The sequence below is a fragment of the Pogona vitticeps genome, chromosome 1, assembly GCF_051106095.1.
Source record: "Pogona vitticeps strain Pit_001003342236 chromosome 1, PviZW2.1, whole genome shotgun sequence".
NCBI lineage: Eukaryota > Metazoa > Chordata > Lepidosauria > Squamata > Agamidae > Pogona > Pogona vitticeps.
The window spans coordinates 97,376,706-97,393,601 of NC_135783.1; the positions used below are offsets into that span (position 1 = coordinate 97,376,706).

The window sequence follows — 16,896 nt, forward strand, 5'->3', positions numbered from 1 at the left end:
CTAGACTAAAGAGCCCCAAATGCTGTAGTCGTTCCTCATAAGGGAAGTGCCCTAGCCCAGTCATTGTTTTAGTTGCTTTCTTCTGCACCTTTTCCAGTTCCACTATGTCTTTTTGGAGGTGCGGCGACCAGAACTGTACGCATTACTCCTGGTGCAGCCTTACCAGCGTTTTGTACAATGGCGTTATAATGCTGGCTGTTTTATTTTCAATCCCCTTTTTAATGATACCTAACATGGAACTGGCCTTCTTCACTGCCATTGCACACTGGGTTGACACTTTCATCAAGCTGTCCATCAGCACACAAAGATCTCTTTCCTGATCCATCATGGACAGCTCAGAACCCATCAACTGATTACTAAACTTTTGATTTTTTGCTCCAATGTGCATTTTCTTATATTGAAACACATTTGCCATTTTGCTGCCCATTCTCCCAGTTTGAAGAGATCCTTCTGGAGCTCTTCACAATCCCTTCTGGTCTTCACCACCCAGAAAAGTTGTGTGTCATCTGAAAACCTGGCCACCTCACTGCTTATCCCTGTCTCCAGGTCATTTATGAACAGGTTGAAAAGCACCGGTCCAAGGACAGATCCCTAGGGCATTGTGAAAATTGCCCATTGACACCTACTCTCTGTTTCCTGCTTTTCAACCAATTCTCACTCCATAAGAGGACCTGCCCTCTTATCCCCTGACTGTGGAGTTTTCTCAGCAGTCTTTACTGTGGGACCTCATCAAATGCCTTCTGAAAATCCAGACAGACAATATCGACTGGTTCACCTGCATCCACATGCCTTTTGACCTTTTCAAAGAATTCTAAAAGGTTTGTAAGGCAAGACTTACCCTTACAGAAGCCATGCTGATTTTCCCTCAGCAAGGCTTGTTCTTTTACATGTTTTAAAATTTTATCTTGGATGAAGCTTTCCACCATCTTCCCTGGAACAGACGTTAAGGCTAACTGGCCTGTAGTTTCCTGTCCCCCTTCCCTTTTTAAAGATTGGCATGATATGTGCTATCCTCCAGTCCTCTGGCACTGTGGTCATTTTAAGGGATGAGTTGTATATTTTAGTTAAGAGATCAGCAATTTCGTTCCTCAGTTCCTTAATAACCTTTGGGTGGATGCCATCTAGGCCCAGTGACTTATTGATCTTCAATTTATCAATTAGGTCTAAAACATCCTCTCTTTTAACCTGTATCTGATTTAATTCATTAGTCAGAAGGAGCCGTTTAGGCAGCAGAATCTGCCCAAGGTCTTCTGTCATGAAGACAGATGCGAAGAACTCATTTAATTTCTCTGCAATCTCCATGTCCTCCTTCACCTCCCCTTTACCTTCCTCACCATCCAGAGGGCCAGCTGCTTCTCTGAAAGGTTTCCTGTTTCTAAAATATTTAAATAAGCTTTTATTATTGCCCTTTATATTGCTGGCCATACATTTCTTAAAGTCTTTCTTTGCCTTCCATATCATCTTCTTACATTTCTTTTGCCAGAGTTTGTGTTCCTTTTTATTTTCCTCATTTGGGAAGGATTTCCATTTACAGAAGAACCCCTCCTTGCCCTATAAAGCCTCTCTAACTCCGCTCATTAACCACGGCAGCACCCTCTTGGACTTAGTTGAGTCCAGCAGAAGTATACACTTCTGCTGGGCTTCTACTACCATTGTTTTAAACAGGCTCCATGCACTCTGGAGAGATTGGGTTCTTTTTACCTTCCCTTTCAACTTCCTTCTAACTAAGTTTGATCTAGGCTTCAAACTTGCAAACAAAAGAACAGGAAGCTACTTTCCTTCTCTTATTGCAGGTGCTTACATTTTCTGAAACTGTGCTCTGGAGGATTAGGAGATCCTCTGGGATGTGATGGGAAGGAAGAAATCAGGAAAGTTGTCTCTTTGGCTGCCAGCAGCATGCTTCCACTGAGACAAAATATCCCATGAGTTATGTAGTAACAGTTAAGCTGCTAAATATTTAACAGGTTACATTATCTTGCCAGTTGTGTGCCAGGAAGAATTGCATTATACTGTACTATAACCAAAAAAACCCCACTGTAAAATAAAGCACTTATCATCACCATCATCATCATCATCCTAGAACTGCAGAGCTGGAAGGGACCCTATGGATTATCAAGTCCAGTCCCTCTTAAAATAAAGAATTATCGAGTTGTTGCTATTTGAAAAGAAGACGTTACTGTGTTCAGCCACTAACACCAGTCAAATCTGTAGCAACTAATACTGAAATTGTGCATAATGGGGGAAACAGTGACAGGGGAAAGTTACATCTATTAGCTATGAAGTGTACCGACCCTATTTCAGAGTAACATTCTGATAGTTTACATGTCAGCACTTAAAGAGGCAAAAGGTTCCCCACAAAAGAAAACAAAGTTAGAAAAGCTAGCACATAACACGGCAAATGCTTAATGCATTAGTTAGTCCCTTGACCACAAATCAATGCCACATTTGCTTTTTTGCATTTGCTTTTTTAGCAAATTATGAGGTAAGATGGAAGTTAGTTTATGAGAAAACAATATTTTATGTAAGGAAAGCTGAGAATCAGATGGGAGCAAAGTTGTTGGTCTCTATTAGATTAGAATGCAGGGTACAGTTTGTTTGTGTGAAGGCAGGAACCTGAATAAGAACTGGGAAACTGTGATTGGTTTGATGCTTGACATTTGTTAGCTCTAGCTTGATTGTAGTTGAATGAGAAGCAAAGACTGAATAGCTGGAAGGCAGTGGGTGTATTTGAGACTTTGCTCCTGCGTGTGTCTCTGTGTGTGTGTGTGTGTGTGTGTGTGTGTGTGTGTGTGTGTGTGTGTGTGTGTGTGGGGAGAGAGAGAGAGAGAGAGAGAGAGAGAGAGAGAGAGAAATATACCAGATGGGCAGGATATAAATCAATCAAACAAACAAACAAACAAACAAACAAACAAACAAATAAATAAATAAATAAATAAATAAATAAATAAATAAATAAATATTTGATATCCTGAGTTTGATAAATGCCACGAAATTGCCCCCTCATAGCTTCAAGTCAACAGGTCTATCCAAAATAAATCTGTGGCTTTGGAGGATTAATAGTATCATTTTATTTTAATTTTTCCCCAAAATGTTTTTACCCTGCCTTACTTCTAGAAAGAAGCCCAAGGTGGCTCATGACGTTGGAAGGGGCCTAGAAGGCCATAGAGTCCAAACCCCTGCTCAATGCAGGAATCAAAGTTAAAGTATATCTGACAGGTGGCTGTGTAACGTCTTCTTGAATGCCTCCAGTGGTGGAGAGCCTAGCACCTCGCAAGGTAATTGCTTCTATTTTCATGCTGCTCTAACAGGAAGTTTTTGCTGATACTTAACCAAAATCTGGCTTCCTATATCTTGAGCCCATTATTACATGTTCTGTACTCTGGAAAGATTGAGAACAGATCCTTCCTCTCCTCTGTATGACAGTATTACAGATATTTGGATACAATACGTTATAAATATATCTCCTCTTATTCTTTTTCTCAAGGCTTTCCTGGCCAATGCGTTCTATTATTACTGGCCAAATAATATCTAAAAGAGAACAAAGAAACAAGTGAGAAGTCTACTACATAGCCAGCAAGTTGAACCAGAAACAACTACTTGTACTACTTTTGAACCACCAGGTTTAGCCTGTCAAAGACAAAGAGCCTTAATTCCAGGTACATGTGCAGCCTATGCCTGGAAATAAGCTAGTGAATAACTGACAAGTCTACAAGAAGAAGGGGTTGAAAAAAAAGCCACTCAGAAAAGGGCACTCCCTTCATTTTCTGTGGGTTCCCCCTCCCCCGGTTATGCTAGAACATGGGGATTTTCTATTTGGCAACAAATAAGACCATCCATAAAATAATTTTTCACCATATCCTCCTGTATAAAATCTACTTGAAAAAAATGGTTAGGACATTAGAAGAAAATAAAACCTGGTAAGGTTAAGCTGGCCAAACATCAAAAGCAAGCTAGTGTTTGTCTCCTTTATCACACTCTCTGTGCAATTTCATCATTGATTATCTTGCTAAGACTTCAGAAGTGTACAATTATTGCTGTTTAGGCAGGCATAGCTGTTGGACATCCGTCATCACTGCTACTTTATTTATTTATATTTATTTATTTATTTACAATATTTTTTAGCCGCACCATTGCCAGTGGCTTCTGGGCAGCGTACAACATTAAAACTTAAAAACATTAAAAACATTTTAAGAGACAGTATAAAATAGCATATATTAAAATATTTCTTAAAACATTAAAATTAATTAATTAAAATGCTGGGTGAACAGAAAGGTCTTTGCCTGGCGCCGAAAGGCCAAGAGTGCTGGTGTTGTGGTCTAGTTGATTTTAGAATTTGTCTTACTGTATTCTACTCTTATGGTAGCAGTCTTGGGTTTGTTTTTTATGAATCAGGTGATTAATTTATAGATAACAGTATGGTATATCTTAGTCCAATGGTATATGAGAATAATTACAGTCAATCAGTCAGTCAATCTTTATTTGTGGTCTCCGACCCAATAGGATACATATATGTAATATTTAAAATAGATATAAGCAATTAAAACATTTCAAGATAGCTAAAACAGTATAAATTAATAAAATAGATTACCCATACATTGGTTTTTTTATGACGGGCTTAGGTAGAGGTCAAGATTGTCTTTCGTATTCTTTCGGCAGAGAGAAGGAATTTGGCCACAAATTCTGTGGTTATCTTGTTTGTGTCGCTTAATAAAATATTTCGTATGCCAAATCAGAGTCCTATCTGGGAAGACATTCATTATGGGTTTGAGGAGTTTGATACACTTATTTCTGTAAAAATTGCACTAAAAAAGGACGTGCTTCAAAGATTCAGTTTCTCTATCCTTACAAGGACACAACCTTTTTTCATAAGGGGTGCCAGAATATTGCCTATTTAAATTGCAGATTGGAGACAGTTACATTGGGCTCTGGAGAAGACATGCCTGTATTTTGGGATAATCAGATTCTCCAAATACCTAGCTCTTTGGAAGAAATTACAGTTTAGGCCAAGGTGCAAGATGGAGCATGTTTTGTGAGCCTTTGAAAAAAAATATTGAAAGTCAATGTCCCTAATCTGCTTTTCTAGGATAGGCTGCCTTGGGTTCCTGGGCATAAAGAAAGTCCGTAGAGAGCCCTAATAGATACAGTTTGCCTGGAAAAGCTTTAGGTAAAGGTAAAGGTTCCCCTTGACATTTTAGTCCAATCGTGTCCGACTCTAGGGCGCAGTGCTCATCCCTGTTTCCAAGCTGTAGAGCCAGTGTTTGTCCATAGACAGTTTCCGTGGCCACCATGACTAGACATGGAACTCCGTTACCTTCCCACCGTGGTGGTACCTATTTATCTCCTTGTATTTGCATGCTTTTGAACTGCTATGTTGGCAGGAGCTGGGACAAGTGACGGGAGCTCACTCCGTCACATGGATTCTATCTTACGACTGCTGGTCTTCTGACCTTGCAGCACACAGGCTTCTGCCGTTTAACCCGCAGCACCACCACGTCCCATGGAAAAGCTTTAAGCCATGAGCTATTATGGAAAGCTTTCTGTATAAGGTTAAGATATCGCATGGAGGGATCAATATGCATTACCTTATTCCAATATCTAAAAGCAAAGAGTCAAGCACTACATTCTAGTGGTGTTAGACCAGTCTCTAATCGTAAGGCAGCTGCAGGGACGCATCTTGGCATTCCCAGAATGGATCTTAGAAAAATTGAAAGAACACTCTTTATACTTGTGTGAAATCCTACAATCCAAGTTGGTATACCATATAATGTTAAGTTGGGGCAGAATCTTGAGCTTAAACGCGTGGATAGCAGCTGGTATAAATTGCCCCCCCCCCCAGTAAAGAAAAAACTCAAGATAGCTTCTCCTTCGTGGTCTCTGTGAATGCACACTAATGGGTTAATCTGCGCCTGAGCAGAGCAGCTTCAGAACCTTCTAGAACTTTAAGCACATGGTGCTGGGACCTCCCATGCCGGCTATAACCACGCCCCCGGCACCAAGTGCCTCAGCTCCATTTTCTGCCGCTGCTATAGCAGCAATGTGAATCGGAGCTTGCGTTGTTTCCCTCTTAAATTCTTTTCAGTCATTATCGGACCTCCTTGTTTATTAATCTCGGCTTGCCTGACTATTCTCCTGCAATTGTGAGTCTGTTCTGAAAGTGTAAAACTGTGTTGTTAGCTTAGAGTTTATGGCCACGTCGGGGCCTTTTAAATACTGTGCCTCCTGCAACGGCAAAGTGCCTCTTTCTGACTGCCACTCGCTCTGTTTTTTCTGCCTTGGTGAAGAGTACCATCCTGCTTCTTGTTTTTTCTGTAAAGCTTTCACTAAACCGGCATTGAAGCAGACACTGCAGAGATTACGTTCCCATTTGTGAAGGGAAATCTCTTTGCCCGACTTGTTCTTTGACCATGGAACCACCATGTACTCCTCTTTCGGGAGTTTCTCTGGCTGTGGTCTGTTCCCCTTCTGAGGCAAGCAGATTTGCAAAATCTATATCCTTGGGCTCGAGGTTGACTGCCTCGGTCTCTATGTCGAAGCCTCCATCGGGCTCGACACTGAAGAAGAAATCTTCTAAGTCACTTAAACCTTCTTCTCTGCTCTCGCCGCTGACATCGATGTCTCATACCTGGCACGAGATGGTATCTGTCGGTACCATCAGGAGATGAGAAAATTCCTCCCTTGGGGCCGGAGGTGGTTGTGTAACCACATGTGAGTCTATCTCCCGAGTCTGTTCATAGCTTGGTCGAGGTTCAACAGGAGACTGGAACCAGCCCTGGTTCTCCAACGGGCTCAGTTGCGGAGGTGCCCCGAAAGAAAAAGAATAAGACGCGTCACATCAGTCCCGAGCCCAATGGCCGGACCTATAGTCTGTGGGCCTAAGACTCTTTTGTTGGTCAATGTTTATATCCCACCCTTCTAATCTCAGAAAAGCATAAAACAAGCTTGGGAAGACCTGGACATTTATATAATAGGACTGGAATGCAAACTCCCTAGAGCCCAGCTACTCATAATGGGGGACTTAGATGCAAGATTAGGCTCAAATAACAGCGCACTCTTTTCTTCTAGTTTATGGGGGGGCAGCTGAAAATGAGATCTTTGCCCCTAAATATGATAGAATGTCCAAAGATACTAAGGTGAGTTATGGTGGCATCTGTAGGAGCCAAATGGTAACTCGCCTTGGTCTTATAATATTAAACGAGAACCCCCGCTATGACAAACACCCTGAATTCACCTATGTATCAGGACATGGAAGCAGTGCTGTGCATTTTGTGCTAATCTCCCACTCTTTATCTAGACAGGTACTGGAATTTTTTGTAGGCCTAAGGCTGGATAGTGACCATCTGCCCCTTAATACCACCCTCCTGCTTTCACAGTCTGTCCATCTGAGTGCAGAACCCCATCTCCAAGCTTCAAACAAAATAGAATACACTGGACTGAGGAAACCCACAATAAGCTAGAAGGCTTCTTTGGCTCCGCTGAGGGGGAGTCCCTAAAAAATTCAATCATAGGAGCCACAAATGCCACTACTGCCAAAAATAACTAATCAGTCCTAATCAGTGCGATGAATACGACCCTAACCTCCAAACAACTGATTCCACAAGCCACATTAAAGATAAGCGGCCCCAAGTGATTTGACAGGGAATGTTATGTAGTTAAAAAACAACTGAGAGGTATATAACAACTATAGAAAGGAAAACCTAAATGTATTACCCGCAGAATATTATGATATATACAATTAATAGCACTTAAAAAGAGACAAGCAATTCAAAAGGAATGGAATGTATTAATAGAATGCACTTTAAATAAAAAAAATCTAAGCTCTTCTGAGCTCTTGTCACTGATGCCCTGAGCTTATCCTCGAATCAGCTGAGCTGTAACATCTCAGAGGACATCTGGTAATAGCACTTCTCTACTCTATTTGGGGACATTAAAGAGTACTCAATAATACTCTTAGATATTCAATAGATTTCTTTCCAACTATAAATTTAAATGACACTCTTCCATGGAGGCCAGTCACAGTGACTGAAACAAAAACCCTGATTAGAAGTATGAAATCAGGCAAGGCCCCAGGAACCGATGCCATTCTCCCTGAAATGCTAAAGGCTAATATGGATTGATGGGCACTTCTGTTGGCAAACTTGTTTACCCATATCAATAACTCAGGTAAATTTCCCATTGCTTGGTCCGAAGCCATAATAATACCTGTCTTTAAGATTAATTACAGAATATCCCAGATTTCTGAGGAACACTGAGTTACCATGGATGTGATAATTTTCAAGAGTTTCAATAGACTACAAAATCTTTAAATGTGATTTCCTAGTCCTACTCTTATTATCACCATGTGAGGTAGATGCTGTCATATATTCAGCAAAACATCAGCAGCTTGTTACAGAGTTGGATACCAGAAATGTGGAAAACAACTAATGTATTTGTGATATTAATTACCTGTTTCGTACCTGGTTCTACCCATTCTATTTAGTGTGTTTACACATTTTGAAATAAATGCTTTATTAATGTTGCAATTTATTTGCATATCATGAACACAAATTTCTCTCCAAGTATTGTGCTAAGTAATGTGGGAAATTAATTTTTTATGAATTGAGACATGAGCACTTAAGTACTGTGCCATGCTAAAAATTGAGTTCATCCTTGAATATACATAATTAATTCATTTAAATTACATGTTTAGATCAGAACAGTCATTCATTATTTATGAGTGCAATTGCCTACATAAAATAGATTGCTCTGTAAGATATGTTTGGGTTCCTATGTTATTTTCAGATCATTTAGACAAAATTTTCTACCAAAATTGCTGAAGTACTGCAGAGAAGAATATCTACAGACTTTAATGTTATATATAAACGTTTATAGCTGGATGTGTATATCTTTTTGCAAAAATAATATTGCCCTGTTGTTTTTAAAAAGTCTCAAAAAGTGCTGAAATCACCTGTAGTATGGTATCTTTAGTTGGCGAACTCAAAAGTAACAAGTGATCTATGGTTGTGTAAGGTAATTTGTGTAAGTCATCACAGTGAATTGCTGTTACCTACTGAGGCACCATCAATCAAACTCCAAGGTGCATGGCTATTATGCAATGAGGTACATACCTTGTAATGCAACTAGTGCATTGTTCATAAACAGCAGCTCATCACAGTGAGTTATGTAATTTAACTTACACATGTGTAAACAGGATTTTGGCCTTGGTGAATGCTTTTGAGAGCTTCAGAACTCTTCCTCAGAGTACATGCAAGTCCCTTACATTTTCTGTCTTCAAACTGTAATCTGATGCTGACTTATGGCTAAAGCAGCTGCTACTTTATTCCTTCTTCACTCTTTACTTTGGCTCCCATCTTGTTTGATAAAAGGTTCTGAAAAAAAAAAATCTGTGGATTATTTTCTGATCTTTTAGGTGCCAAAATAAAAATATTGTGCTAAAACTGATTTTTTGAGAGGAGGTTTTCTCACTGTATAACTTCCCTAAGAGTCTCTACATGCTAAGATGACAGATTATTTATTCACCTCCTTCTCAGTTTTTGTTTCATATCCACCATGAAGTGGATGCGGTTGGCAAGAAATCTCTTCCTCCTGTCCTATCCCAGTAGTCACTTCAATGTACCGTATATGAGTAATAATATATTGAGTATAAGCCGACCCGAATATAAGCTGAGGCAACCAATTTTACCACAAAAAACTGGGAAAACTTATTGACTCGAGTATAAGCCGAGGGTGGAAAATGCAGCAGCTACTGGTAAATTTCAAAAATAAAAATAGATACCAATAAAATTACATTAATCGAGGCATCAATAGGTTAAATGTTTTTGAAGATACTGCCCTTCTGAACTGTGAGATACACTTCACTGCCTGCGGAGAGAGGACTCATACCGGATGCTGCGCTTATCTACTGCTCTACTGCTGCGTAACAAGATGAAGGGAGACTGAGGATGGAGGAGGAAGGTGGGAGGAGGAAGGTGGGTACATAGAATATGCAGGAGGAGGAGGATGGGAGTGTCCTGGAAGCGGAAATGCAGTGTACTTAACCCGGGTCATCGGACCACCCACAGAGGCTGCAGGTGCCCGTAGATGAGCAGGAGAGACCAGAGAACACCCGCACTGCAGGGGAGAACATGTAATTTTGACACTGACTCAAGTATAAGCCAAGAGGGTGCTTTTTCAGCAAAAAATGTGCTGAAAAACTAGGCTTATAATTGAGTATATAAAGTAATTGAAGTGTAAGCAACTTGGAAGCATTACCTTTGTTCAACAATTTCATACAGTGGGTGAGGACTGTGTTACATGATTAGAGGTGGGAGATATTCTCTTTCTGTATATGCTGTATATACTGAGTAGATAGTATAAAGTGTCATACGTTATGTTGCCTTATGTTCTGATACCCACTGATGTTTAGGGATACAATAGTGGGGATTAAATTAATGGCCTAGGATGGGGTATGTAGAAACAGGACTAATTAATGGAGAAAAAAAGGAAGGAGAGGGCAGAGTGATGGCAACGTTTGAATAGATTGTTGCAAAAAAGGGGAGAAGATGGAAGATAATAAAAATAGAAAAGAGATAAGAAGTGCACATATAAATTGTTGATAGAGGATGAATATAAAGCTATTGCTCTTAAAGAGGTCTGGCAAGGAGATTTTTGTAAGCCGCCCAGAGACCTTTGGGTAGTGTGGATGGCATATAAGTTAAATTATTATCATTATCATTATTATCATTATCATTATTATTAATAATAATAAGCAATTATTTGCTTTCAATGTTCCTTTTCTAACCTTCAGTTCACATGTTTGTTGCTGATAGCCCATAACATTTGTTGTATTTTTGTGGTGGGATTGAATACTGTTTGTAGGTTGTTTTTTCAAAAGTTTCCCCATGCGGTCCGTGACCCCTTTGATGTATGGCAGAAATACTTTATTTGTGGGTGGCTGTTTTTCTTCTTCAGTTTGGTGTTATTTTCTTGGTTTGATGGCTCTTGTGATTTCATTTTTGGAGTAGCCATTTGCCTGTAGGGCCCAATTCAGATGGTTGAGTTCAGCGCTGAGAAATGTAGACAGTTCCGATTTGCCCGGTCTACCAGTGTTTTGGTTATGCCTCTTTTTTGCTGTGGGTGGTGGTTGGAGTTTTTGTGTAGGTACCGGTCTGTGTGGGTGGGTTTTCTGTAGACCTTGTGTCCCAGTCGGAGATCAGTTTTGCATAGGACCATGATATCTAAGAACGGGAGCTGGTCCTCTATTTCTTTTTCCATGGTGAATTGTATATTTGGGTGGATGCTGTTGAGATGGTTGAGAAATTCTTCCAATTTTATTCACCGTGACTCCAAATTGTAAAGGTGTCATCCACATATTGGAACTGTGGGTGCGAGGGGTGCCGAAGCCAGGGCAAGTTTTTCAAAATGCTCCATGTAGAAGTTTGCTATAACCGGGCTGAGGGGGCTGCCCATGGTCACTCCATCTGTCTGTTCATAGAATTCATTATTCCACTGGAAATAGCTGGTCATTAGGCAGTGTTGGAAGAGGGCCTTGATGTCTTCTGGAACACTGGATGTATTATGTATTATGAGTTTCATTTGAATTTGACTTTATGTTTTTGTTGTTAGGTATTTTTCTTTTTCCTTTTCTTTCTATTTTTTGTCATATTGTTTATTATTAAAATATATATATATTTAAATAAAAAACAAGTTTAGATCCTTATGAAACTATGAACTTCAGCTTTGGTTAGTCATTGTTCATCCTCTGAACCTGAAATATGAGTGTTGATGTGAGATAATATAAGGACAGTAAATATGTACATCATTTTAAGTAGAAAAGGGGAGAATGATAAAATATAGTAGGTAATTATTGTTTCCATTAAACCTTTTCAAACAAAGAAACAACCTGTTACATAACAGCAAGATGGTGAAGGTATGCAATCCTCTTGCTTATGGAACAGTCAGAGAGTTTGTGTAGGGTACAATCCAAGCAAAATTAAAATTTCAAATTCCACTTACTTTAGTTAGATAGTTAAACATCTGCCTAGGTTTTTCCTGTGGGACTTGTAAATGTCTGTTTGCAGGGAACTTATTATCAACCAGATGTTTTACATAACTCCCCAAATCTCTGACTGTTGGCTATGACTGGGCAGGAGAGATGGTTATTATTATCCAAAACATATGGTGGGTACAAGTCTGACTATCCTTTTATAGCAGATAGGTTGTATTTCATTTTGTTTTCTTTATTTCTCTTGTATTTCTTCACTTTTTAAAGTATTATACAGTTCTAGAGGGCAAAAGTGTACCAGTGAGCATAGCCTACTAGAAATGCAGCCCTACAATGCTTCTTGATCTAGAGTAGACTCACCTGGAAATTCTTGGGATTCCTCACTAAATGAAGATTGTATAGTAAGTAGTTTGGTTGATCATTCCCATTAGCTAAAATCTTTGCCTCCTGGTTAATGTCATTAAGGTCAGAGACCAGTGAGAATGGTACTTTGGAGAAAAGAAGATTACAAACAATCATGGCAAACCTCTTTTAAAATTCTATTTCGGATTCGTAGACACAGTGTATAAATAGAGCAGTTTATATTGCTATAATGTATACAACAGGGAAAGTGAATGTGCATATTAATCTATTTCCATATATTGAATTTTTCTTCAAAATATATGTTCACAAATTAAGTACACTATTATTTATTGGTTTCATTTCTAACATAAAAGCATGACACACATGAATAGCTGAAAGCCTTCTGCTAAAATTATGTTCAGTTTTAAGTGGGTTAGTATCCTGAATTATCACTAAGTGATAGACTCGTTTAAATATATTGGAACTATTTCATTATGAAACCTAATGTGATTTTATTTTTGGCAATTCAGTTAATCTTTGAAACCCAGTTCATGAAAATACAGAATCACTGTGTTTTCTAGCTTTCTGGTTATAGTGATTTCTGTCAAAACCGATGATATTGTGCATGTGTTTTCTCACAGTTGCAAGATGCAATCAAGGCTGGCAAAGGTGTGACTTCAGCTATTGACCTATGTCGTTTCCATGGGAACAGAGCACTGGAGGCTCTGGAGTGCTTCCCTCCCTCAGAGGCCAGATCTGCACTGGAGAACATTGTTTATGCTGTGACAAGATTTCCATGATGTACAACTGGAAAAAGAAACTATTGTCCATTTGCAGAAATGAGTGGAACAGATAATAGTCATGACAGTCAAAATTTGCTGTTGTTAAGAATCTGAATGTGACAACGGATTTTTCCCCCCTTAATGTTTCTGTTCCACTCACCACATTCCCAAATGAACACGTATATTCTTCGGAACTGCTGCAAACAAAATTAGGGAAAAAAGGTCAAACAGTTTTCACTTGTCATGCCAGAAGCACACTTGAGGCTGCACCGGTAGAAATAATTAATGAGACTCGCTTCTGTGACCTCAGCAAATGGACAGGAAATAAGTCCTTATTGATTGGACATAGCCAGGGATGGCGCCAGTGTGGTGGCCTGTGGTTTTCCTGCACTAAAGAAGGCAGAGGGGGGCGTGAAGCTGCAGGTGTTGGGAGGAATGCTCTCTAAATCTGCCAGAGAGATGGCTGTTTAAAACCAGAATTAATGTACCAATTTATCAACATGAAGGGCAACTCGATGAATTGGGGTGGGGGAGAAAGAGGAGGGAATCTTTTATCTGCTTACAGGCAGCTATATCTCCTCATACTGTTTCTCTGTGTATTTAAATATAAAATTACCCTATACCTAATGTGTTGAGTGTTTGAAAGAATTGCTGAGGGAGCACATCGGGTATGGTAAGAGCTTTATGATATTAACATGGTTCTGCATAAAAGGATAATTTTGAATGTGTTGTTTGTCAAGTCTTTGATTCACAGAATGACGTTTTAAACCTCCAGGAGAGTTACTTGTTCCCTTTTATATATCATGCAATTTCTTTCAACAAAAAAGTACTTTTAAAAAAAGATTTACTGGACATTGTTTTTGTTCTTGCCAAATAAATGTTTCTTAGTAAAAGTGTGCATGTATTCTCTGCCATAAAGAATTAAGAGTAGCTATTCTTTTCTCTTCACCTCCACTTATTCACCCCTTGTTAGTACAGGATTTCATTCCCTGAATAGATGTATATTACATGAGAAGTTTTTTAACCTTACTGTGTCAAATGTTAAAGTCCAATTACAGAGAGAATACAAGGTATATCAGAAGCCTGCAATCTGACACTGTCTCTGTTTTGTTCATAGGAGATGATTTTTGTGGTTTGCATGCTTGTAATCTGAGAACTTCGTTGACAAGAAGGCTGAGTTTACATAAATGATCCAGATTGAGACTCAGCTACCTTTCTTCCTTCTGTGGTGTAATTACAGCCCAATCTGGAGACAGCTAGCACAGCAAACAGATTTCATTACATCGCTCTCTCAAACATTAAGTGGAGTTATTTCGGTTAACTTCTTCACACATACATACACACACACTGTCCAAAGTGAAATGTTATAAACCTTGTATATAATGGGCTGCTGTGTTACCCACAAGGTTTTTGTTTGTTTTTTAAGTTAAGAGGTTTTTCATTGGATAGAAACAGCATTCTTTTACTGATACACTTTTAAATTATGCCCAATTTTTATGCTTTTAATTAAGTGTATATATTTATAATATTTTATTTCAGCTGCTTTGACTCCTGTTGGTGAGATAAATTAAACATATAGTTAAAAGGGTGAATTAGAGAATCTTGATAACATTCACTACAGCTGTTAATACATTTCTTTACTAAATCTCAGTCATTTGGGAAATGGATAAAAATGAAGATTGAATTAGTTGAACTCTCAAACTCACTGAGAACATTCTCAAACTGCAGAAAATTCTTAGAAACATTTCTAATACAGAATATTCACTTTAATGAAGAGGACATTAAGAGTTTTATAAGTAGCACTTCTCACTGTCAAACTGCCTTGCTGTTTTAAAAAACTACAGCAATACAAAGCAATGAACACCGCATAGCAATATACAACTAATTAAACAACTATCAGAATTTATCCCTCCATACCATTTTCCATTTGCCTCAGCTCAACCCCTATAATGTAGATAATCCCTATAATCTTTATATTCCATGAAAAGAGAGGAAAGAAAAATAAATTCAAATGCGAGGATGTGTTGCTAGAAGATGGGGAAAGCTACAATCAAGCACCAAAGACATCCAGGCAGTTATCACAAATATCCTTATACATCTCTATCTTTCATCTTCCTTAACATACTGTACACTATGTTCTCTTCAACTGCCTAATTTTTAAGATCTCTCACTCACTGCTTTGCAGGTCACGTTGACTACCACCACTGTAATATGAATCAAATAGCTTTTGATAGCATTTGGGGACCATGCTCTGTGTGAGGTAACTAAACAGTGGACATAGAGTTGTGTGAATTTGGTGACATATTAAGAGTGTTATTCATTCTAAAACATCTTTCCAGAAAGGCCAAGTTATAACAGAACCCTAGAAAACATGAATGGTTCTGCTCCTGGCAGCTACGTTACCTGTGTGTATCATCTGATAGTGAAACAAATGAGCCAAAGATTCAATGAGTGCATATGTAAATTCTGCTGAACTGAAGGGACACATCTAAAAATGAAGTCTTTGTAGTAGTTAGGGAAGCCTTTCATTCTAAGGACTCAAATATGAAACTGGGCATTCAATTCTTGGCTACTGTATGATTTTCATGCCTTAATATTAAGTTTGCATTGCAGCTTTAAATCCATTTATCAGAAAATTTATGATATATTTATGAATGTTTAGTGACAAAATGAGACTTGCAGGAAGGGACATTAATGCAAGCGAAGCTGAAGACAGCAGGAGAAGAATAAGACCAAATGCAAGATGGATTGAGTCCATAGAGGAAGCTACAGCCTTGAGTTTACAAAGGCTATTGAGGACAGGACATTTTGGAGGTAATTCATTCATAAGGTCACCATAAGTTGGAGAAGACTTGACAACACATAACTACAACAATGTTCAGAGAAATGCCATGCAAGCAGAGTTGCAAGTACAGCTGAAATGTATGAGAGTTCTGCATGCATATCAGCTCCATGTACCTGCCATTGGTGTCAGTGGCATTATCCAGTAAATACCCTTGACAATATTACAACCATAAGACATACTCTCAAGCAGCACAAGGGAGAAATTTGCCATGTTCTAACAACAAAAGGATTTCATCTAAGAGTGGTGAAAACAACCAAGAAGCTCCAAGTCCAGATCAAGTCTATCAAATTAGCAAGATTCTTATAGGGGTTATACATGTCCAGAGCGATACCATACAGGAAAACATCATGAAAAAGGAAACCCAAATTCTCTTTGTGTGTATAACATCCAGAAAGTTCATTCAAGAATTCAGCAAAAACACCTGATGGATATATTTGAATATATTAACCATTTTCAAAAGAAAAAATAGTGTACATTGCAATATATATTAAAAAGATATCAGTGCAAACTTTGTTCTAGTCAAGTTGCTTTATTCTCTAAGACAAAGCAGCATGGGCAACGTGTAAGGACAATGGTGTAAGCATTCATCTTTTCCAGCAGAATCTCCTTTATTCACGCATACCAATCTCTCATGGATTGTGAAATTAGGCACATGCCAGGTCACAGCAGGCTCATGGTCATTTTTTAATATAAATATAAAGTTTATGGCCATTTTTCATGGGGGAGAACTATTGCCATTCTTAACTCTTATATACCTTCCAAGAATTCATGATAGCCTTTTTCAGCAAACTACTGTATGTCCAATAGTTAGTTCATTAAATTGGATCAGATGGTTCAGTTGGTTTGTCCAGATTGTTGAGTGACTTTCACAAAACAATCTACTACCCTCTGCTTTCAATATATAATACAGTGGGGTCTCGACTTACGAACGGCTCGACATACAAACG

General features: G+C 38.7%; 1 protein-coding gene across 1 annotated transcript in view; it reads left to right on the forward strand.

Annotated features, from left to right (window-relative positions):
• PDSS2 (decaprenyl diphosphate synthase subunit 2) overlaps positions 1-13,997 on the forward strand; it is a 106,119-nt gene extending 92,122 nt beyond the window's left edge. Inside the window, exon 8 of the mRNA XM_020800294.3 lies at positions 12,964-13,997. Coding sequence (XP_020655953.3) covers positions 12,964-13,122 — 159 coding nt within the window. The 3' untranslated portion in view covers positions 13,123-13,997. The remainder of the gene's footprint in view (positions 1-12,963) is intronic.
• The last annotated feature ends 2,899 nt before the right edge of the window (positions 13,998-16,896 follow it).